The sequence below is a fragment of the Apus apus genome, chromosome 3 (genome assembly GCF_020740795.1).
Source record: "Apus apus isolate bApuApu2 chromosome 3, bApuApu2.pri.cur, whole genome shotgun sequence".
NCBI classification, from domain to species: Eukaryota; Metazoa; Chordata; class Aves; order Apodiformes; family Apodidae; genus Apus; species Apus apus.
This window is the reverse complement of record NC_067284.1, coordinates 100,153,665-100,178,141: the sequence shown is the minus strand read 5'-3', so window position 1 is coordinate 100,178,141 and position 24,477 is coordinate 100,153,665. Positions and strand designations below refer to the sequence as shown.

General features: G+C 40.0%; 2 protein-coding genes across 3 annotated transcripts in view; one reads left to right on the top strand and one right to left on the bottom strand.

Moving 5' to 3' along the window:
* The first annotated feature begins 3,649 nt into the window (after nucleotides 1–3,649).
* Nucleotides 3,650–8,958, top strand: DYNLT1 (dynein light chain Tctex-type 1). The gene is made up of 5 exons (XM_051615665.1): nucleotides 3,650–3,730; nucleotides 6,617–6,658; nucleotides 7,831–7,954; nucleotides 8,172–8,249; nucleotides 8,545–8,958. Exons 1-5 carry the CDS (start codon nucleotides 3,704–3,706, stop codon nucleotides 8,613–8,615), a joined length of 342 nt encoding a protein of 113 aa, XP_051471625.1. The 5' UTR covers nucleotides 3,650–3,703; the 3' UTR covers nucleotides 8,616–8,958.
* Nucleotides 8,959–14,836: 5,878 nt separating this feature from the next.
* The window catches only part of TMEM181 (transmembrane protein 181), a 31,819-nt gene continuing 22,178 nt past the window's right edge, over nucleotides 14,837–24,477 (bottom strand). For both annotated transcript variants that reach the window (XM_051614865.1, XM_051614866.1), the window contains exons 9-17: nucleotides 24,105–24,235; nucleotides 23,035–23,126; nucleotides 21,849–21,906; nucleotides 20,866–20,968; nucleotides 20,720–20,771; nucleotides 19,982–20,064; nucleotides 18,704–18,793; nucleotides 17,065–17,131; nucleotides 14,837–16,138 (exon numbers count right to left, since the gene is read on the bottom strand). In XM_051614865.1, coding sequence (XP_051470825.1) covers nucleotides 16,060–16,138; nucleotides 17,065–17,131; nucleotides 18,704–18,793; nucleotides 19,982–20,064; nucleotides 20,720–20,771; nucleotides 20,866–20,968; nucleotides 21,849–21,906; nucleotides 23,035–23,126; nucleotides 24,105–24,235 — 755 coding nt within the window. In that variant the 3' untranslated portion in view covers nucleotides 14,837–16,059. The remainder of the gene's footprint in view (nucleotides 16,139–17,064; nucleotides 17,132–18,703; nucleotides 18,794–19,981; nucleotides 20,065–20,719; nucleotides 20,772–20,865; nucleotides 20,969–21,848; nucleotides 21,907–23,034; nucleotides 23,127–24,104; nucleotides 24,236–24,477) is intronic.

Genomic DNA, 24,477 nt, shown 5'->3' with positions numbered 1-24,477 from the left:
TATGTAAAATCAAAAGCAACATCAACCTCTTTATGAGGTTGACACCATGACACTTCTCCCTTTTCAGCACAAAGCTCACATAAAATAATTTGTTCAAGCATTATTTTAAACTACGTATTTAAAATAAACCAGTGTCAGGTACCTTGCAAATGAATCAATAGCTTTCTGTGACTATCACGTGCAGTCTCAAAGCAAGGGAGATGGGATAACCAATGCGGTCACATCTTAGGAGAGGGAGGCAGACACAGTGCAATCTCAGAAGATCATGCTTCTTTCTTTTGTATCGGGCTAAAATAGTTTGTAATTATGAAAGTGAACATAAATCAAAAGGTCTGCCTAGGACAAGATTAAATTTGCAAAAGGTAGCTACTTTTTTTTTATATATATAAAGTTTTGAATTTAGAAACGCCTGATTCAGTGAGCTACTTTTTCTCAAGGCAATTTTGTAATTTTTGTAATGTATTACTGATCTCCTTTCAGATCCTTCAGCATAAGCAAAATAATGACACTTAACCAAGTATAAATAAACTGATCTTTTAAAGTCACAGCTTCCATTGACTTGAGGTAATTGGATTACTCCACCATCAACCCAGAAGAATAACCTAGCTAGAATACAGATAAAGGAGGTTAAGAGTAAAAACTATTACAAAAAGCTCCCAGAATTTATGTCTTTTTTTTCTGTCATGCAGAGGACAATGACATACATTTATTCCTAGTTAAGAAAATTACAAGTGTTATTTTATACTACCTGTTTTTGACAGTTTATTTTTCACATCCTTGCATATACACATGAAAATTATTAATAACTTTTTAAATAATGTTTTACCAAAGTTATGTCTTGTGATTTTAAAAACATCCCACCCCTGCACTTAAATTAAAAAAACAAACCAACTTTTTTTTCTAAGTTCTAGCTGTGGTCTTTCCATTTGTCACCGTTTGACTCAGTTTGACAACAATGCTCTCAATCCCATCCCCTTCCCACCCAGGTAGGGAAGGAGAGAGAGAAAAAAAGAGAGACTTGGCTAGATTGAAAACTGAACCGTGCAGTGCTTGTTGAAGAAAGCTCACTGAAAAGAAAAAAAAGGAATCAGCAAAAGAAAAACTGGCTTTATCCTGGCTCAAACCAGGACACCATTAAATCTTTTTAGTCTAAAAAATACCATTCCAGTAAGTAAAAATGCATCCCCCTGTGCAATGTCATTCAGAACACATTAAAAAGATGTCCTTACCTCTTCAGCAGCCATAAAAGAAAGATGCATGGAAGTGAACTGCTTTTAAGAGATGAGTAGTGCTGTTATAATTTATTTATCTTTCCTTAACTTGAACTGGTGGCTGTTCTCCGCCCCCTTTCCTTCCTTTGTACACCAAAATTAGACTGACTTATGTACAGAGGAGCACCCCCAAAACAGCTACAAGAAAATACACTCAAGTAAGAGCTCTACTGTTACGACAGCTTTTGCCAAATCTCTGGTGTTGTTACCAGCAACAGCAACTAGCAATCAAAGATCAGTTATCCTTATTTCATTTTAACATTAAAACACGTGAGCTGAGCGTTAAAAAGAGACTCAACACAAGAGACTATCAAAGCTGATTGATATCATGAAAATATGCTCAGTCTTCCAGCTACACACAGGAAGAGAAGTGGCTTTGAGTTATACATCATTTCTTTTTCTGATACTATAGATGTGAAAACTCTACTAACCTCAATGTCTCCAGCACTAACACAGAAAACCCTGCTTGTATCATAAATAGTTTTATCCTGGAAATAAAAGTTTTCTATTCAGGTCTGAATGACAAAGCAACTAGCATAGAAAAAAAAAAAATTAAAAATAATTCATCTTCAAAAAGAAAATTGTTTTACCTCACAATTGGAAAGCTGATCTCAGATAACAATTAAAATAGCATTTTGATTGGATATCCCAATTCAAACTACTGTACAACCATGTGTGAGTAATGAAGTTCAAAATAGCACCCAATAACCTCATTAAGTTAAACAGGTTCAAACACTTCCACCTGTGCATGTCAAGTTCAATCACTTTCTTCAACTGTGTCACTGAAGAGAAAGCAACTGGCACAGAGCTAACACAACAAAGAATATTTGGATTTGAGGCTTTAACTAAGTGAAAGACCATAAATAATCCGAGGACTGTAACTACCCACGACAACAGCCCACAAAGCTGGGCTAAGGAACATTAGCCTTACTGCCTGTTTTCCACTACTATTTAACCAAAGCCTTAATTGTCACACTTTTATCTCATTGTATTTTTCCCTCTCACCTCTGGACATGTAAAACTGCTGCAGTATCTCGTAGATACTAAGAATGTAACCAAGTTTAATCCTTTTATTCTTTTTTTCTAAACAAACCCCACTTGTTCAGCCTTCCCCTAGACCTGACCCTTTTGGACTCTGTTCGGTGGGAGCTGCGAGCACAGGGCTGGGTGAAGAGCGGCCAGGGGCGAGCTCCACGGCCAGCCACTGTATCCTGCTGTGTCCCGGCAGGGCAGGCGGAGCAGGTACTGACTGCAGGATGCCCACAGAGTCCCAAAGTGAGGTGACCAGTCAGGGCCATCCTCTTCAGCAGAAACAGGAGCAGGTGGCTCAGGGAGGCGGCCACAGCTGAGGCTGAGCGGGGCAGCTGAGGCCTGTCTGTACACCCGCAGCCAGAGGCTGTAACTCTCTCACGACCTTCTTGAAATACAGTGCCTAGCACCAGACACAGCCTGGCTTGCGAGACTTCACTGCGCAGAATACCGTGGGAATGCTGTGTCCACTGGCCTGCAAGATGCAGGTCCATTTACACGTCCCACTATGGCATCTCCCTTTTTTGACAGCAGCATCGTGTGACAGATTGAGGTAAGTCACACCCAACACACTCCCCTACCCTCTTGTTTATGGAACAGCTACCAAGCGTAGCAGCGGTGTCCTGTCTGCATTTACAGAGCTGGTTACTCCTGCCTCAGTGTAGGCCTTTGTGCTTGCCCCACTAAGTTATTTTCTCCTTTATACAGACTAATTTCTCTAGTTCATCCAGGCCACTCTGAACCTGAATAACATCTTCCACTGCATACTTCATCTTTCACAGGCTGGGTTCATCACTAATCCTGGCAATCTGTAAACACAACGCTCACACAAATAAAAGCCATAAATTGTTAAAAGCGTGTCCTTTAATTTAATTCTCCAGATTCTGATTCTGGCTAGTGAAAATAACAGGTTCTGCTTGCAACTGTAAGAATTCACATATTCTCCGTGTCTTTCCGTGATTTTTTTCATCCCAGGCATACCTGACACAGCCTTCACGTCAGGCCGTGTCCGTAACCAGGATGCAAATCCACCTCCCCAGGGATCCGCCTCTCGGATCCACCTCTCCGCAGGCACGCCCAACTGACCACAGACGGCAAGCTAGCTGTATGAAGAGCACAGCGGTGACAAGCAACCATCTCCCTCTCAGCCCGGGCCTTGGGGCTCCGGACAGACCCGGGCGGCTCCATCTCCTCCGCCCGCCCGCGGGCCCAGCCCCGCCGCGCCGTCGCTATGGAAACGGCGCCATCTTGGGTGGCTCCCCGTTGCTACGCGCCCGGGACGCGGGGCGCGCACTGCGCAGGCGCGGAGCGGGCGGAGGGGGCGGCAGCGCCGCGCATGCGCAGTCCGGCCGGCAGGACGGTGCGGGGGTGTCGGTTGCGGCGTGCGGGGCTGCGGCGGGAAGATGGACGAGTTCCAGTCCGGGGAGGAGGTAACGGAGCGGGGGCAGGGCCGCTGCGGGGCCGGGGGTGCTGCCCGAGGGTCTCGGGCGGTGCCTGTCCGCACCCCAGCCCTCGGTGTTCCCCCGGTGAGCCCGCGGCCGGAGGGTCCCCTCATCCCCTCCGGGCTGGCGCCGCGCCGTGGCGGCCTCTCCGGGCCCTGTGTCCCGGCAGCGGCGGGAGGCAGGCCCGGCCTTTGTTCTCGCCGCCCGCCCGCCCCTCGGGGAGCGGTTGTGGGCACCGGAGCGGTGTGATGGCACCGGCGGGGTGTGGTGGCACCGGCGGGATGTGGTGGCACCGGCGGTGTGTGATGGCACCGGCGGGATGTGGTGGCACCGGCGGTGTGTGATGGCACCGGCGGGATGTGGTGGCACCGGCGGTGTGTGATGGCACCGGCGGGATGTGATGGCACCGGCGGTGTGTGATGGCACCGGCGGGATGTGGTGGCACCGGCGGTGTGTGATGGCACCGGCGGGATGTGATGGCACCGGCGGGATGTGATGGCACCGGCGGGATGTGATGGCACCGGCGGGGTGTGGTGGCACCGGCGGGGTGTGGTGGCACCGGCGGGGTGTGATGGCACCGGCGGGATGTGATGGCACCGGCGGGGTGTGATGGCACCGGCGGGATGTGGTGGCACCGGCGGGGTGTGGTGGCACCAGAGGCGTGTGATGGCACCGGCGGCGGGATGGAGCGGAGTGCGGGGTGGGAGGGTTGCTGTTCCGCCTCGGATCGGCGTGGGGAAGACTCGGATAAGCTATTTGTGCGGAAGGAAGGGTTCCAGGAGGTAGGCTGCATGTTGTAGGCTCACTGATGAGACAGGCGGCTCTCCTGTGTACCCCCGTAAGGAAGATACGAAGTTGGCTAAATCGGGGGTCGTTTTCTCTGTTACGCTAAATGACTATCAAGCAAGTGTTGCTCCTGCAGAGGGACAGTGTTTTCCGAGCTGTGATGATTTGCTGCATTGTTCTTCAACAGCTGCATTGTGGCTTGATGAGACAATAGCAAAGCAGTGTAAGGGGTGAAGGTGTGTCAGGCTTCTGCTTTGCTAAAAGCCTTGTCCTGATGGCAGGGCCTGGCCTATGTTACGCAGGTAGAGATATTTTTTAAAAACAGATAATTAACATACTTGAACATCATTCTTATAGCTGTTCTCAAAAATGTCTTCAGAATTAAATTTAATGCTGCTTTGCAGTTTGTTGGTTTTTTTTTTTGCCTGGGAACGCCCCTTTTAAACAAGGCATTGGAAACATCAAAGTCTGCTTTTAATGTGCTGGAAGAGTAGTGCAGAGCAATCACAAAGCTCCTGATTTTTTTCCCCTTTATTTTTTAATATAAAAAGTTGGTTTATAATCTTATAAAAGGATGGAATAGTGTTGTATTGTTAAGCAACTTGGAACAGGCAAACTACAGAGCTGGGTGTCAGGACATTTATGTTCCATTATTTCATATATCTAAATCCATTTATGCTCTCATCCCAAAAAAGGGATAGGTTCAAGAAGTAATAAAAACTTTAGAACCAAATTCTTAAATGTATCTGTGGCTCTTTCCAGTGGGTTAAATACAGTGGTGCACCTTAAATGTAAGCACCTGTAGAATCCAGTACCATAAAAACAAATGAGGCATATTAAAATTAAATCGAAGTCAAGAAGCTGAAAATACAAGCCAGTTTTCCACTTCATATACAACCCTTTAAAAATAGGGAAGTGTGTGAGGAAGTTGGTGCCTCTGCATAGTTACAGAAAAGGCATTGTCTGCACATCTCCCAGCATGTGCTGTTTCTTCTCTCAGAGGGCACACTTGGCTGCTTGAATCTCTCTGAGGGTTGCGTGTCATTGCAGCTGACTCGACTGTTCTCCTTCTGACCAAAGGTTTATGAATGTAATGTTGAAATTCTCCCAAGTGAGTGTAACTATGTCCTGCCTGCACACCCGAGTTGTGCTGTTACACGTGTTGGCTGGCTGGAGAAGCTGATAGACCTCCGAATGAAACTCAATGTATGCTTGATTAGGTTAATTTTGAAATCCTTATTCAGTCTTCTGAAATTAATTAGTTTGCTGTTGTGTGTGTTTCTGTTGGCTGATTCCTTTCTTCTGATTCATGAGGTGAGGCTGGGAGATGTCGTGCGGGACCCTGGCGGTTGGGCTGCCCCTGGCAGTGCCTTGTTTTAGCCACCTGATGTGGGAGGCAGTAATGGCGGAGGGACTGAAACCAGAAAACGTACTAACCCTAGAAGAAAAGGGGAAGTAGTGTTAAGATTAGTAAAATGTTGGGGCCTTTTCTGTCACCTTTCCTAGTGCTACTCCTTGGAGCTGGAGAGAAAGCTGAAGGTGGTGGTGGGAAGTCCCACAAGCTACGTTTCCCCTTTGGTTTCCAAGAGGTAGTTTTCTTTTTGTCCCCAGCTGAGCTTGTTGTGACAGCTTTTCCTTGAGCTGTGAATTGATGTTTTGTCACCCTGGAGTCATCAGTTTCATTTACTTATAACCTGTGTCTGCACACTGAGGTTATCTCTGCAACCCTGCTCGGCGAACTGGGGACATTAATGCATATTGTAAAATGAGAATATACATGTACAGAAGTGCTATGCATATTGTTTTAAAGTACTTTCAAATTAAAATGGAAAACTTGGATTCAAAAGGGCAGCCAATATTATTTTATCTGTTACTTTCCATTACTTTGCTAAGAATGCTAACTTGGGTGGTTTCAGGGAGCCCCAGAGTACGTGTGAACAAATAAAGGAAGACTCAATATCTTTGGATTTGCAAGAAATCTGACAAGGATAAATTAAACTTCTAGTGCATGTTCTTATTAACCAGTCTTGAGCTCTGTAAACAGAAGAATGTATACACTAATTATTTAAAACTCTACTCTTTTTGTAGACTACCTTTGTTGTTGATGAAGTTAGTAGCATCATTAAAGAGGTAAGCTAAAATTTTCATTCTCTTGGTGTGAAAATATGTTATATGCTCAAGAAAATCTGATAGATTTCTAGATAAGTGACTATCAAAGTATATATAATGGTTGATTTAACCAATGTGTATACTTGAGGTAGAAATGATACCCAGCCTCAGTTATGATATGTATTCCAAATCTGAAAGATAATAGAAAGGATTTCATGTGCTCCTCTCTGGTTGCAGTGTATCCCTATTAAAATTTCTAGGGGGATGTTGTATGCTAAGCCCTATAGAAGTAGATTTTGTGTTTCAGTAACACAGAGAGGGTTTTATAGGCTATCTACACGTGCATGTTACTGTGTTCTTTGAGGTGCTTTTCCTCTGAAATGAGGGGGGATTTTTTTGTTTGAAATGATTAAGCTGTCCTTGTTGCTAAGAAACATTAATTTCCTGTCTAGAAAATTTCCAGAGAGATTTGTTTTGTATCCAGAATTCCTCATGTAGACTAGAGCAATTTTTTTCTTGTTGCCAACCAGCTATATTGTTCAGGCCCTGTAAATCGAATATGCATGCTTTAATACATCCTCCAGTGTCTTCTGAATCTGAAATAATGTTGTGGTTGTTCTGTAAACAGTTCCTGCGGGGAAAAAATGTAACTATGAAAAACACAACACTTTAATGTACTTTTTTGCTGTCTTAAAGGGGAAACTTATCATAAGTAAAAAGGATTATTTAGCTGAAGGCTCCTGCTCTATTAGTAGCCAGCAACTGCATGTGTCTTTTGTTGTGATTTGGGTTTTTTTCCTCCAAAGTTATTCTACTGAAAGTTCATTTCTGTAGAAGGGTATGTGAATAAGCCATTGTTGTGTGCATTTTTTCAGTCTCTTCAGGGCTGTTTAAGTGCAAGATCCTTTTCATAACTGTGACTTCAGTACATGGGAGTAGGAATTACAAATAAAGAATCAAAATATCAGAAAATGAAGAGAGGATGGAATCCATGGTAATTCCCCCTATGCCTGTCTCAGACTCTGACCCGCGAGGTTTTTTTAAGAATTGAAAATATTTCCAACAATCAGTATGGACGAGAAGTATTTAGGATTTTTTCTGTGGATATGGGGTCTCCTCTTTAGTGCTCCATGGGATAGTGGCTGCCTCACAGATTGATGACAGCACAGCTGATAAATGTTTGTCGCCACCAGGCCATAGAAAGTGCAATCGGTGGCAATGCCTACCAGCACAGCAGAGTGAACCAGTGGACAACGAGTGTGGTGGAACAAACGCTGAGCCAGCTCACAAAGCTGGGGAAGCCTTTCAAGTATATTGGTGAGCTCAGCTTTCTCTCTTCTGCTAAAGCTGGTACAGTCAAGTGCACTGGTGGATGCAGGGTGGGGGGAAGATCTTAGCAAAAATCATGTCTGTCAACTACTCATGAACATTATATATGTCTCTGTGTGTGTGTATGTACTGTGCTAGCAACAATGTAGCGAATGTTAATTAATGCAAGCATTATATTAATAAAAGCTTCTCCACTGACTAACAGTGACCTGTGTGATTATGCAAAAGAATGGTGCTGGGCTACATACGGCAAGCTCTTGCTTCTGGGACAACTCCAGTGATGGTAAGGAACACAGCTGTTGTATTTTTCAGCTTGCAACTTTAATGCTAGCCCCATTGAGACTAAGCAGCATACTTTTCTTTTTTTCCAAGTGCTGTACTTTTTGGGGTAACAGTACAGTTTGGTGTTTTTTCCATTTGGCTGTGATGCTAATTGTCATGTATAGGAAATACCTAGCTGTTGTGAAAACTTCATCTTAAGATTCTTAATGTAAGCAATTACAAACATGCATATAGGGGTATGCATTTCATAACTGTAGCTTTTTTCTTTCTCTGAAGTCTTTTTTTTGTATTTGTAGGAACCTGCACTGTGAGATGGGAGAATAAGACTATGTACTGCATTGTTAGTGCCTTTGGACTTGCAATATAATTGCCTCGGAATAATTCATACTCCGTTTTTCTACTCCAGCACTTGATTCCATCTCTACTCAAACTGTGAATACACTGAACAACTTCTGAGTTTAATGTACTTTTTAAGTAACTTTTTTCAAGTGTAGAAATGTGAAAACATGCTGTTACATGGTTTTGTATTTACTATCATACCAGTGTTGCCACACTGTCTTAACACTTCAATAACTTCTCTTCAAGGTGCTAATACTGAAATCTGCTGCAGTGTAAACACTTTCTCTGAATTTCTTTTTTAAGACCGATACAAATGAGACAGCAACTTTCCTACTTTGTACTTTTGGCTAGCATTAAATTCTTGAAATTCATAACCATTGGTGTGATTAATTTAAACGTAACTCTTTTGTTATTTACAAAAAAATAATATTCCAGTTATTTTAATTCTGTTCAAGGGAGTTGAGATACATGTCGTAATACAAAGGTCTTCACAATTTTGCCAGTCACTACAAAATTGAAGAAAATGAGATTATGTTTTTCAGGAATGAACTTGGCTGCATTTTTCAAATCTGTTTAATCTGATTGTATGGTATTTAGGTCACAGAACTGTAACAAAAAAAGAACTCTCTTCATTGAACAAAAGTAAGATGTATATCACATTCTAGGAGTGCTCAGCCAACTATACATGGGTAATCATTCTCTACTGCAGCCAATTGAATAGGTCTTGAACTTACCTTCTGCATTGATACTGCTGATAGTGTGATGTGTTCTGATAGTTAATGAAACATGATCCTTTCTGGAAGGGAAGAAAATCTGCCTCAAGGCAATGTAACTGAATAATGTATGAGTAAGTCTCCTGCCTTCTAGAGTAAAGTTGCAGAGGAATAACAGGTAAAACAAGTTTTCAGCAGAGGATTGGATAAGGTTTTCTTTGTCAGCTAATTAAAGAAATGGAAGCATGTTATGAACTTCAGACTGCCTCTGTGGACTGCTGTGCTGCTTCTATTAGCAGTATCTCACTGCTAAGTCAAGTTGGAAGAATTACTTACAAAGCAAGGATGGGAGGGTGTTCCTGGGCTGAGTATTCACAGTCTGAGTGACCTGTGTTTGCTTATATTAAGCCCTGTCAAATGTTTTCAGAATCTAGCTTTTAACTAAAGCTGTTCAAATTGAGATGACTGCTGATAAAACAGTATGTTTCTGTTATCTGGAAAGAGGTAATACAGAAAATCAAATGACAGTAGAGTATTTGTTTTTCACAGTGTTAGGTGCACAGGGCTCTACTGAGCATATCCAAACAGACTGTAGAAAACCCTGTGCTAGGCAAGGCTTCAGCCCTCTCTGTCCATTTCTGCTGCAGTAGGGAAAAAAAAGTTGTCTTTATCAAGCAGGTTTGGGCTTGGTACTTCTGAGACTTTACTATAGCTGTGAGGTTTATAGATTTCTGCTAGCATACCAGTTTCAAAACCTCTCCATTCTTCTACCATGGCTTTGTGAGTACTGCAGGGCTATACAGTGTGTATACACCCTACTCTGAGGAGTAGGTATCTTCTATTTCTGTAGCAGAGAGTTTTAGCATGGGTTTCACTAGAAACAGAATACAGAGTATTCTGTGTCAGAAGTTATACAATACTTGTAAAAAAAATATTAAACCAGGATAGATTGAAGTAAGTGCCTCCAATAGTCACCAGGGCAAGAGAAACTGGTCACAAAGCTCTGAATTGCTAAGGAAATCTTTTTTATGCATGATTGGATACTATATGTCCTTTCCATCAGCATGCCAGAATAATGGTGGTACTGTAGCATCTACTCAGCTATTTATTTGTAGTTAAAATAAATAGTTGTACTTTGAGTCAGTATTTACTTCTAGATATTCTTGGCTTCGTGGTCAAGCCATTTAAACTTTCTTTGTCCTTCATGTTAATAGTAGCAAACCTTTGGGTTTTTAAATTTTTTTTTCCCCTATTCGTTCACTCATGCTGAACTGCAGAAAAAAAACACTTCTGAGATGCTTGTCAGTGTAAAAGCTGTATGGGAGGAAAAAACCCTGTTGCATTAACACACAAGTTGTGCTGCAGAAAGGTAGGTAGAGTTTTACAGGTTGCAAGCAATAACCAGTGCTTGCAATGTAACAGTTTTAGGACTATAGGAGGTTTAAGGTGAATATCAGAAAAAATTTTTTTACTGTGAGAGTGACAGAGCACTGCAACAGGGTGCCCAGAGAGGTTGTGGAGTCTCCTTCTCTGGAGACATTCAAATCCCACCTGGACGCCTTCCTGTGTGACGTACTCTAGGTGACCCTGCTCTGGCAGGGGGGTTGGACTAGATGATCTTTCGAGGTCCCTTCCAACCCCTATGATTCTATGATTCTATGACTACAGAGATTGGGGTTTTGGGGGATGTTTGTGTCCCGTCTTCCCCCCCCCCTCCAAACTGAATTAAGATAGGGCTTTTCTGTAAAATACTACAGAGGTGTATTATAGTCTTGATGTTGTACACTTACTGATTTTTTTAAAATCTTAATAATCTTCTAACACCTTACCTTTTACCACCTTTTTCAAAGACTGCTGGCCAGCTCACCTCAGTGCTGAAGTAAAGCATTAGAGTGATATGCTTGCAAGGTCCTTAATTAATTTGCTGTAAAAAAACAACACAACAACAACTAATAAACCCACAATCTGTGAGCTGGAGTTGTCAGGAAGGTAATTATAAACTCAGTCTCTGTTTCAATCAGAGGCATATCAGCCCTGATCTGGATGGGAGGAGTGGAAAGTGGAGAGGGGGGGAGGAAGGTCATAAATTACTGTGACTGTCACAGGTGAGTCTGTCCTGTCTGCCACATTTAACTGAAACCTAAAGGAAATTGCTTCAGAATTGACTGCTGCTGGTAAGGAAGCCCTGGCATGTCTGATGCTAAAGCAGGAGTAAGTTGAGTAGCCATTTGTGTGGAGATATTTACAGCCAATTTGTTCAGCACACAATGAGATTTCAGTCTCTCCTCAAATCTGAACAGGGAAGGGCATCGCTCCAATTGGAGGGTGACAGGCTGATAATTTTTGCAGCCTACCAGCTGTGAGGAGATTCTTGAAAGATCATAGAAGCTTGAAGATCATAAAAGCATAGAATCATTTAGGTTGGAAAAGATCTTGAAGATCATCAGCATCTTCACTGTCTCTAAAACTCTTTTCAATTGAGGCCAGGGGGTTGATGGTGGGGCAGCCCTTGCTGGGTGTGCTGAGAGGCTGCATCACTGCAGGGGAACTTAGAGCCCCCCTGGCAGAGTCACCTGACAGCAACAAACCTGAGGCAGGTGTGGCTGGCAGGAAGGCAGCTGGCACTGACCCCAGGGTGAATGTTTTACTGCCAGCACGAGCACAGCAGGCTTTGCAAAGCCACTGTGAAGCCATTTGGGAATGCCAATTCCCCTTTGTAAACTGGCTGGTGTAGTTCTTAGGAAAATTAGCAACCTGTTCTTCCTCCTTCAAGACCAGGCAGGGTAATGGAAAAAAAAAACCAACACAAAAAGGTTAATCCATGCTGACACAGGCTCCTAGATACTATCCTTACCAAGTTTAAATATGCATAAGAAAATACACATCTACTGAAAAGATGTGTAATATAAAAGTCGTAAAGTTAGTTATTCACTAGAAGGAAAATAAAACCAAGATACAATATAAATATATAAAATTTTATTATGAACATATTTAACAATGATTATGCACATGAAGTCTTCCAAGGAACTCAATATTCAACTTTTGCTTTAAGTAAAATATTTTTTCCTTCATATTCCATATTAGCATTTAGTTTTCTGATATAAATGGATAATTTGCTGTCAATTAACACAACTTCTAAACACAGAATATTTAACACATCCTCATGCACACTTCCTCAAAGCAGCATTTAATTACAGCTTCTCATTAAACAGAGCATTTATCTTACACGTTTTTATACCATTTTGGTACACAATTTTTCCATATTTTCATTTTACATATTTACAAACTTCTAAAAAAAAAAGTTTTACAGTAATGCAAAGGTTATTACTGGCATAAGCAAAAGGAAACGGGGTAAAAATTAGTTGACTGGATACAAAGTTGTCTTTTGGCTCAAAGAAAGACAACAGATCAGTCTTTTCTAGCTGGAACCATCCTTCCACTTTTCCTCAGTATCAGTTCCACTGGTCTGTTGCACTGGCTGTTCCTTCCGAGTGTTGAGTCTTATCCTTCCTGTTGCCAGTCCTAGGAAGGTTTCCAACCAATTTACTAAAAAAAATGGTTGCCATGAATGGCTCACACCCAGTGATTACTGATTTCTTAAAAGACCCTCTTGATCATTGTGTACATGGAAGTCTTGCAGTTATGTAGAGCAGGAACTCTGCATACTTTTCTCATTTCATACAGCTCCACTAGTGATGAAAATAATTAATTACTTTTGCAGTAATGAAAGGAAAGCCAGGCTAGTTTCTTATCCAGATTGTTTCACCCTTAGGTTACAATACTTGACTCAGAGGTGAATTTATACTACCTAATCCCAATCCAGATTGTAATATTCCTCAAATACTGTCTCTACTTTTCACTTGTGGCAATAACAGTGACATTGAGATTTCTGCCTAGCATAACTATTTCCTCATCTGTTTCACTGCTTTTGCCTTCTTCCTGTATATTAAATTTGATGTGACAGTGCTTCAACCAAGCTTACCTTTACACTCTGGCACTTCTGAAATACAAAACTATTTTGACTGGCAAACACTGCTTAAATATAAACTAAAAATTACCATGGAAACTATTTGTTCACTATTTTTGTAGTGAGATACTTTTATATTAAGTACATGTTTCTCATTCTTGGCTTTCTTGTTTCCACTTGGAATGTAGTGATGTAGAAAAGTTTATGCAAACAAAATGGCAAGGGAAATGGGCTTAGAACAGTTTAGGAGAAAATAATAATTGAAGGTTAAATAACCAATGTTTTCTTTAGTTAATTACATCCCAAAGCATGACACTGTATTTGAGGGTTAACTGTAACAACCAGCTCAGACTGTGACAAGAAACATTACTATACTTTGCAAATTAGTCAAATAAAGCACTGATGTTTTCAGAACAATTTAGAACAGAATGCAACAGTATCAGAGCCCAAAAGATCTGAATAGATAAGGATCATGCAAATACCAATTTTTTTAAAGCCCTAATTTCTGTACCCACTGTTACTCCAGTAGAAGTCAAAAGGATTTATGGTACACAACAGATGCCTACTTGGTTCCCAAGTCTGACTTTGCAAGTTCAGCTGTGAGCAGCAAGAAAGTCAATTGTGGAATGGTACAAATGACTCTGCTCTTTTGGGATACAGAGATCATCTTCCACACTTGTTAAAAAAAAAGTCTACAAGGAAGTGCTGAAGGTACAGCTCACTACAGTTCACTGGAAAAAAACAAAACAAAACCAAAACCAAACAAACAAAAAAAAAAAAAAAAAAAAAAAAAAAAAAACAAACAAAAAAACACCCCAACAAACCACCACTAACTTGAAATCTTTGATGCTTTCCTGTATGTTCTTCTAAACTAACACAAGTTAATTAAGAAACGAAAGGAAGAAACCTTCCCCTCCTCCACAGCAGTTTCCTTGCTTTAGCCATACAATAGTACTTTGGCTTTTAACAAATAAATGATCCCTGGCACAGAAAGGTTTAAATTTCAAATACCCTCAAGAAATTCCCAGCTCAACATAACTTGAGACAAGTTTTCTCTCTTGCACACTCAGGCTATCTTAGCTGACTTGTATTTAGCAGAGCACTGGTTTAATCTGAACTAATCTGACAGCAAGATGCAACCAACCACATGAAGCAGTTTCCTTGGTCCTCTCTAAGCTAACTGCTGTCTTGTGACATCTCCCCTTCGTGACCTGGAATGGCCACTAGGCAATAACTGCAACAGGAAAGGTTGCTGCACCAAAGCAGAAGACATCTATGTTTTCCCCAGTATGACTCAGTAAGTCTCGTAGGACTTAATTTCACTCTGTCAAAGTAGTTAAATGCTAAGCACAATTCCCTAGTATAAGTCAGCACCATTTTCTGTCTAATACACTAACAGTGCTTTTGAAAGTCTTTTCTACAGCAGCAGGGGAGAAATTTTACAGGAGCAAATCACAGTTACAAATCCATGAAAAACAAAAAAGATACTTTAAGACAGGTCAAGTACCTTGAAGGGAAAGTAGTTAGAGAAAAACAGCTTTCACTTAAATAAAGAACTGAACAATGGTGTAGAAGAAAAACAACTTTTAAATACAGAAGCAGCAGCATTGTAGTAGGACTACTTCATTCCCATATAACTCTGTTCCGGCAGAGACTGGAATACAGATAATCACAAACTGCACTAGTAAAAGTTTTGATCAGTAGAGGTGGTGACAGTGGTATGAGAGAAGCTGAACTATGCACAGAACATGCTCAAAGGCTTGCTCTCATGCACATTCAATGCATGAGCAACCATGGTCATTTCTAGGATGTAGACTAACTATCTATTAATAAAATTTAAGGAAAAATTCTGATGTAGAAAAAGCCTCTAAAAATGAAATGCTTGGAAATTTGAAATTCTCTATAAAACTTTCATACTGTATTCTCTGTAAGTGTAACAATCTCCTCCAGCATACAAAAACCCCAAAAAGAAGAGTACTTGCTTCCTTCTCAGAGTTGTTGCTGCCTAAACCTTACCATTTGAAAGGGCTGTTTAAAATAACAAAACAAACCAAACACTTCTGTTAGTAAAGCAGGTTATGAGAAACATATCATACAAATAATTTTGCTGCACTGAAGCTATTTTGGCTCACTAGATCTTGACTATTAGCACATCTACAAATCTGGTAAACTCATTTAAATTAATATTAAAAATGGTCTTAAGTCTGTATCACTTCTTCATATGAAGAATGGCAAGCTTGTTTTCTTGCATTAAAAAAAAAAGAAAACTCTAAACCACTTCATTCCCTGCCTCCAGCTCAAAAGACTAAGGTCGGAAATTGAAAGGGAAATGGGGCACTTTGTACAGCAGTAGACAACATACAAAGGAGTCAACACAAATGGAACAGAGGAATGCCAGTGTGCTGTACATAATCCTCAAAAAAAACAAAAAAAACAAAAAAAAACAACCAAAACCAAAACAAACAAGGATCAAGGAAGCAATCTTCAAATCAGTATATAATCAGTGACACTTTCAAGTGGAAATAAGACTTAAAGATTTTCATCCACAGACATCGTGCTATCAGGCATTTTATAAGACTGGTAAACATATTGGTTTCTGAAGATCTCACTGCAAGCTTTTCAAGCATTCTATTTTTCAGTTTTAGCTTTGTAAACAGAACAGAAGTAGGATGTCTTTCCTGGGAGTCGGTGTTCAGATGACAGCAGACTATAAGGAAGCCAAGGAAGTTGTCCATGTAGGAAAACTTCAAAATTGGTTTAATTCCAGCTGAACGAGTCTGTCTACATCAAAGTCAATCACTGTCCGATTCCTCTTTATACTTGGCTCGAATAGTTTGGCCATTCTGAAGAGGCATTTCTTCATAGTCACTCCTGTGAAACAGATACTTCTTAAAAATTCTGAACACAGTGTTCAGATAGGAAGTTCAAAATAAACAGAAAAGTTCTAAACTACATCGAGGCATCAAACTGTAATTTGGGTAAGAAGGTGGTATGTTTCCCTTCCTTGTTGGAGATACAAACAATATATATATAACTTCTTTCCAGAGGATGATGCATGATAGAAGTTACTCCAGTAACTACAAGACACCTTTCACAAGGATTAGTACAGAAGCAAGTTGGTACTACCACTACTCATCTAGCTAAACAAAGGCAAGCTATCTCAGACAATGCAGATAGCTAGTCTAGCACAAACTTGTTCAGGTTCCTTACTGTTGTAGCCACTCCAGTGTCCTTGGTAGGATGTGAAAACATCAAGGGCAGATAATGAGTTTGCTCAGTGCCTAGCACAGAGACACCTGACCTGCATGGGGTTTAAGTGCTGCTGTAATTCTCATATTACATAACTCACACAAATTCAGGAGGTTTTGCTGTATTTGATTATTCCTATTTCAGTAAGTGATGGACACTTAAGAAGAGCCATTATCCTTCTCTGTGGCATTTATGTACGAGCTGCCTCTTTGCTAACTCCCCTGACTCCTGCAATCCTTCCCAGTTTAGTAGGAAGTCCTTTCCTTTCATGTCTCTTGCTGCCTTCACTCCATGACCTACCAGCATCCTAATCCTTTCTTACCTGTTTGTATCAGTGCCATGACAATCCCTTTTAGAAACCAAAACGAAAAGAAAAATAAAATAACATGCATTCACATTGCTTCTGTTTCAGAATAAGGCTGTGCTTGTGTTAGGCTGAATACTTCCACTAAAATCCTACAAAGCCTTCACTTAATGAGTATGGAAAAGAACATTAGCAAAAAATGACACACCAAAAGTAACTCTCCATTGCTATTTTATAATCTTACCCATAAATCACATCATCATCTGAATCATTCAGCATAGAAAAAGCAGGATTGTCTTTCAACTGTGATTCTGGAAAATACAAGTAAGGATTAATTTAGCACATTAAATACAGAAATGTGGCTGTATTTCTAATCCAACACTGAAGCAACAGACTCAACAACTTCCAAGACGATAGTGATTACCATTTAAAAAAATCATATCCAAACAGGAATTCCCTCTTTTAAATTCTTCACCATTCAGCTATAACATCATGGCATTCTTAAGAGTTAAGGAGATAACATAATTATCTCATCTTATTTTTAGATAGATACTCTCCACATTACATAAGCAGATTTCTCCCCTTGTGCAGTTTCCTCTGTAACATTATTTCAACCTGCACATAGAAGTAATTAAGCCATATTTCATTAATCATTATTCAAAAGTTCATTAACTTCTCGGTTATTTCTAAGCTACAAATATAGTAGACTAAAGCTGTAATCCCTGTATGCAAGTCAATGATTAGCCAGTTTACATCTTTGTAATAGGTGAGGGAAAGCCTTGTACCTTCATGGTGCCATGAAAGGAAACAGATACTTTCCATTGCCTGTTTATGACAATTCCCTCTACCTTATTTAAGGCCTTCACTTCTTGAATAATCTGTGCTACTTAGCCACAGTTCTTAATTATATACAAGTAAAATTCAATCCAGCAATTTGCCATAAACATCTTTTTTTTTCCTGACATATATTTACTTCCTTCTATAAACTAATACTTCTTGCAAACAAACAGCACATTTTTAACTTGATCCTCATCCAGCCATTTGTCTTGTTTGATGGAAATAGAGCATTTTTCTGTAACAGTTCCATCCATTTCAACTCTAGAGAAAGGACCAGCTCCACTATTTAGTGCCTTCCCCCTGCACACCTCTCAGCATGCAAGATGTGGTTGGAAAGGGTGCCAGGCTCCCTTTCTGATTAAAGGTTGGACCAGATGATGTTTCCATGTCCCTTCCAACCTGGGCTGTTTTATGGTTCTGCATTTTAAAAGTAATGCTTGAAGTGGAAAAGGCACTCAGTATAAATATTTATTTTACACAATCTTTCTCTGTTAAGAGAGTGGTAATGCTTTATCATCATCATGTGAGTCAGATTACACCCTCTACATAGGAATGCTAAAACAGAAGTGCCACTGATTCAGTCCTTTATCTCACTCTACATGGGCTCCATGCAGCCCTCTCCCCATAGCAAGTTCCCCAAAATTCCCCCGTGTTAGAAAGCAGCTTCACTCCTATTTTTCCTGTTTGCCATCATGCCAATATATTAACCTCATTGTTAGAATAAAGTACAAATCAAGTATTGTTGCTCCTTAAGGATTGTCTTGAGTCAGAGCAAAAGTTAGTGCATGACATGCAAACATCACATTGGCTACAGGCTTGATCTAAGAGCCGAAGAACTCAAGTCTAGCTAACCAGTTGTATCCATGTTATGTGTGCCTTCATATTTCCAGTAATAATTTGCTTAGAACCAGTGCAGCTTCAGCTTATGTTAACTCAAAGCAAATTGAAATAGTAACAAGACAGCCAAAACGTAATGATGTTAGACAGTATCTGCTAATATGCCAGCTCTTGTTCTGTAAGTTTGCCAGATAATTGCTTACACTTACCATATAGTGCATTCTTTGAAGGGGAATACACGAAGGCTAATGTGTAGAGATAAAAGTTCAATAAACCATAAAATGATAAGAATTCTGCTGGTATTAAGAGTCAAGGATATTGCTCAGTGTAGCTCCATAAATACTAACTTTGGAAACAGGACCCAAACCATACACAACCTGTTTCAATTGAAAGAATGTTTACCTCACTGAAGTTGGAGAGCATGAATGGCTAAACCAAACAACATGATTTAAATGTATGACAACTAACATGCTTGAGGTATTTTGAATTAAAGCTCCCATCACAGACAAAGCTTTAACACAAGTAACATTTGCTGACATAAGGTCTCCTCTTGAGTGGTGGAGTGCATGGTAAATTGAATAGTAGTGCTAAAAGAAAGGTAAGGGAGGTGTTCAGGTGGGTTTGTGTTGGTTTTGTGTATTTTTAAAAAAGTTACCGCTTGGCACAGTGATTGAGAAGGAAGGAAAAAGGACTGACTGGAGACAGAACGCTGAGGATGGCTTCTTGCCATCATTTTGGGACGATATTAAAGGCTTTACCTACTGTTTTCTACTAGCTCCCAAAACATACAGAATCTCATCAGTCACTGGAGCAGTTGTAGTCACATATGCACTTTCAGAAAGCAGAATGAACGAGAATCTCATGGTTCAGGTCCAGAAATACAGTTTGTGTCCTGTTGCCAACAGACATCAGAAATACTCTCTGTCAAGTCACTTAAATTCTCTGCTATGACCTCTTCCACATGCAGACTTAGACCAATACACCAATGCATTTTCAGTGACTTCTAAGCTATTAATTTCTCATATATTTTGGTACACTCTATGCCAACTGATAGGTATACAGCAATCTAAATTCAAGCAGCAAATACAGCCAAACTTGTCACAATAACTTGTTAAAATTACTTGAATGAACGCATACATAGGCCTTCACCAAATGCAGTTGTGATTTATGTGATGCAAAAAAATTAGACTGAAACTGTTTCAGCTCATCTTTACAAACAGCCACTGCAAAATGCTGACATGAAACCTTTATCAAACTGGACTGAACTTCAAAAGCCCACCTAGAAGTCAAAGGTCTCAGTCACAGAACCATAAAATCGTAGAATTGTTTTGGTTGGAAAAGACCGTTAAGAACATGAAGCCCAACCATTAACTTAGCACTGCCAAGTCCACCACTAAACCATGTCCCTCAGTACAAAATGTTTAAGTACCTTCTGCATGAAAACAGATTAACATTCCTAATTAAGCAGTATCACAACACAAGGATATAATTCTGATAATGAGTCGACAGCTCAGCAACAAAGTTGTCCTGTAGAACTTGTGCTCCAAAGCGCAGGTAGAGTATAACAATGCTGCGGAAAAAGGTTAAAGCATGTAAGTGTATTGTGTCTTTAAGCCACAAATTTGAAATGGTAGCTTGATAGAAGAGTGTATGAGAAAATAAATATGTTAATATGCTGACCATACATTTTAAGACTCATTTGCTTTCATAGTTCTAACTTAAGAATTAATCTTTTGTGACTAAAAGTCAGCAGTCAACTGAGTAAAGCAAAAAACAGCCCCCGTGTTCTACCTCTCTCAAGATTTCATCCACTACAGACAACCCAGGAGTCAACAGTAATTCAAAGTAACTGCTTGGAGTGGGGGAGACAGATATTAACAATAATCTAATAAATTAATTCTTAACTTCTGCGTTGACTAAGTGAAGCTCACACAACTCGAAAAGAAGTGAGCAATGCACTACAGACCACTCAGCAGTACAGAAAACATCTCTGCTAAGTGAGCCTCTAAATCTTCACTGTATTGCTGTGGTAATGGAAATAATATAAAGTTAGCTCTAAAAACCTCAAGAAACATTAAAAAATTCAGAAATGCTTGCCATAATAATAATATAAAAAGACATTCCTCCGTTTCACTGACAGTTTTATTATCACCCAATGGTATTCAAAGCCCTGAATAAAAGGTTATAAAAGTTTCAGTACTGAGAAATACTTTGAAAACTCTTACCTAATGACAAGCACTACAAATGTTAACGCAGTCAAGAATTTTAACCTGAGATCTGAAAAAGATTGAGAAAAGTTATTAGCAAATTTACATCTACATCTAGGGGAAGCAAGTCTGTCTGGGGAGGAGTCAAAATAAATACTCCTTACCAACATAAGGCATGTTACGAAGTTCTGAGCATGCCCTCACTATCAGGAACAAAAGGTAGAGAATGTATGTTGTTGCCACCACAAGGAAGAAGATTTTCATTCCCTACAAGAAGAGTGTTAGTTTTTATTATTTAAAGAGATTTGATCTATTCCTTCTTCCCTCAATGGAAATCATTGTTTCCCAAAGCACAACATAGAACAGTCCATTTATTCAGGAAAAGTAGGCACATGAAAGGAAGTACAAATCATGGACGGCTATACATCAAGGTAGGTTTTCAGGGAATTCAATACATCAGGGTAGGTTTTCAGGACATTCAAAGAGAGGATCCTTAATGGAAGTAATAATTTTGTTCATTAAGTTCACAGTGAGCTGAATCTCATTGATTTTCTAGAAAAACAGCTCCTGAGAATAAAAGGACCTGTGTAAATCAGTTCTTCCTTTACAACAAGAAATTCTTAAATTGACTAGGACAGAGGATCTTGACAGGAGTAAAAATGTACAAAACTGATTTAGTAAGAGGCTTAATTTTATTTTTTTTTCTTCAATCCCAACAGTCACAAGTCTGTTACTAAAATTGTGGTGTTGGCGTCTTCAGATTTGCCAGACAATTTATTCTTCTTGTTGGGATGGAACTCAATATGGCTTATGCATGATCTAAAGCAAAATTAAAAGTATCCTAGACAGAATAAGACCATCCGACCAGCATTTGCTATTTTCTAAATTGTGTTATAGATTTTAATGTAAGAACAAACCTACTTGTATTGCCTAACTCCACCTGACAATTTAACAGCAAGAACAGGCTGCTCAGGGAAGCTCTGGATGCCTCATCCCTGCAAGTGTTCAAGGCCGGGTTGGATGGGGCTCTGAGCAACCTAATCTATTGGGAGGTGTCTCTGCCCATGCAGGGCAGTTGGAACTAGATGATCTTTCAGGTCCTTTCCAACCCAAACCATTCTATGATAAGAAAACATTTCTGACTTACCTGGAAATTGCCTGTGTCAACCCTGTATTGATATGTAGGATCATGTACTTCATTAACACTAGAGAAGATTCAAAATGAGTAAATTGAGTTTTTGTAATGGTACACCAATACACAAGGCAAGGTCAAAATACCCATACTGACCAAGAAACCCACTAAGAAAAGAAAATGTTCAAACTTGCTACACAGGGCTTTTAACTAAAGGTTTTGGCTGTATAAATTTATGCAATGCCATTGATTCAAGAGGGGTCATGAGGACTTCCAGTACATGACATCCTCCTTCCCAAAACCAATTTTGAAAGAATATGGAGGATTTAAGTTCAGATTTAACGTCTAATCTCCCCACCTATTTTTTAGAAAGATGTCTAATCTTGTAAGTTCCTACAAGCCTTCAGGATTCAGTGTTTAAATGATATCCTTGTTGATAAGAATTATACTTAAGAAGTAACTGTGGCATAAACCCTTCCCGCATAGCAACTCTGCAAATAGGACTTCAGCACGAGCACTTCCCGCCACTGCGCTGCTTTCAGCAACATACAACGGCATGGAGAAGGTTAGAAGGTATCTTCCTTCTGAGAAATAAAGTAAGAGGCAAGCACTTGAGACTAAAATGGTTTAGAAACTACAAATGTACCAAAACTCAGAAAATTTTCTGTGTGGGGAATGATGACACTTTTACATTAACACAACACCTTGGAAAGAACAAAACAAACAACAAAAAACACCCCAAACTAAACCAAGCAAAAGAACTGAGTTTTGAGGAGAGAAGGAGAGCTTGACTAAGCAGTGTCAATACCAATCACGCAGGTTTAATAGCTGAGAAAGCTTGGTCAAGCTGTGTAATAGTTAACTACAGAGAAACTAATTAAGAGCTAAGAAACTAATTAAGAGCTAATTAAGATACAGTGCCAGATGGAGCATTGTAGGGAGCCATAACATATTGACAAAGGAATGATTTCTAGATTTCACTCTGATTTATAAAATTAGGTACTACTGAGATCATCCGTGGGGAATTCTGTTTTCAAATCAGTCACAATTTGCAAAACAGAAAGACGTAAGATTTTGAACTCCATACCTGTATCACAATTAGAGCATTAAGTAGTAGGTAGATACCACTAATGATAGACAAACTTCAAATTCTTGAACACTCTTGGCTTGCTACTTTTGCTCTAAATTTTAAAGTACTTACGTTTGCCATATTCCCAGTGTAACAGAGGCCAGCCACAATAGTCCAACAATAAAGAATTTGGGCAGATAGAAAGTTAAGCACTTCCTTTCCCCCTGTTGAGAAAGTAATAGTGTGGTAAAGGAGAGAACACATTTGAGATTTCTTTAATTCTTGATAGAGTAAAACAACTAACATTCTTTGATTCATTCAACATGATCTAGATTAAAAGGCTTGCCTTCTGTATTTTTAACTTGCACAGGTGATTACAGGAGACATAAAATTGTATCATTTGTGTCAATAAGATGCAGTAGGTTTGGAGCATCCTGTTTGTAAGGTCCCACATATTTCACCGATATTGCAAATAGTGGAATATGCTCCATAATTCATATTTACCTTATGCAGTAGTTCAAAGTGGTTAAAAAATAATCAACCACTATATACAAAAACCACTATATACAAGCAAGAACAAAGTATAATGACATAATTCTGAAGATTGTCTTGCAATAGAGTGGAAGGACATGGGAGTTCCTGGAGAGGGTCCAGAGAAGGGCCACAAAGACGATCAGAGGGCTGGAGCACCTCTCCTACAAGGACAGGCTGAGAGAACTGGGGCTGTTCAGCCTAGAGAAGAGAAGGCTCCGAGGAGACCTTATAACAGCCTTCCAGTACTCGAAGGGGCTACAGGAAAACTGGGGAGGGGCTTTTTATGAGGGCAGTGAGAGGACAAGGATAATGGATCAAAACTGGAAGAAGGGAGATTTAAACTAGACATTAGGAAGAAATTCTTTATTGTGAGGGTGGTGAGATACTGGAACAGGTTGCCCAGAGAAGTTGTGGATGCTCCAACCCTGGAAGTGCTCAAGACCAGATGAGATGGGGCCTTGAGCAACCTGATCTAGTGGGAGGTGTCCCTGCCCATGCAGGGGGGGTGAAACTAGAGGATCTTTAAGGTCCCTTCCAACTCAAACTATTCTATGGTTCTGTGAGTATATCTTTTGTAAAAATTTGGTTTAATTTTTGTCACCTTTTGAGAGTACTGGAAAAACAAGTACTCTCTTCTCAGTAAGTAGTAGATAATGTTGCACCCTCACCTGTACTCTTATACCATGGTAGACACAAAGCCAGAACAACAAGAGTGCACACAGAAACAGAGACTGGAATAGATCATCCAGCATTCCAGGAAACCAGCTATTCACCAGAAAAGAAAGGGGGAAAAATGGATCTACAACAAAGTAAGAAAAAAAAGGTTAAACTGAGGGGAAAAAGCACAATCTTTTCCATAATGAAAAGTAAAGCAGAATGTATTTCAGAGGAACGAAAAGCCCTAGATTTTTCAAATTACATCAGTAAATGAAATTGAAGTTTGCTGTATCTTAATTTGCAAAGAAAATGGTGTTTCCAGCAGCAATCCTCCGTGCTTTAGAAATAATCTGAAATGGTCACCAGCATTTCTAGAAGATTTCA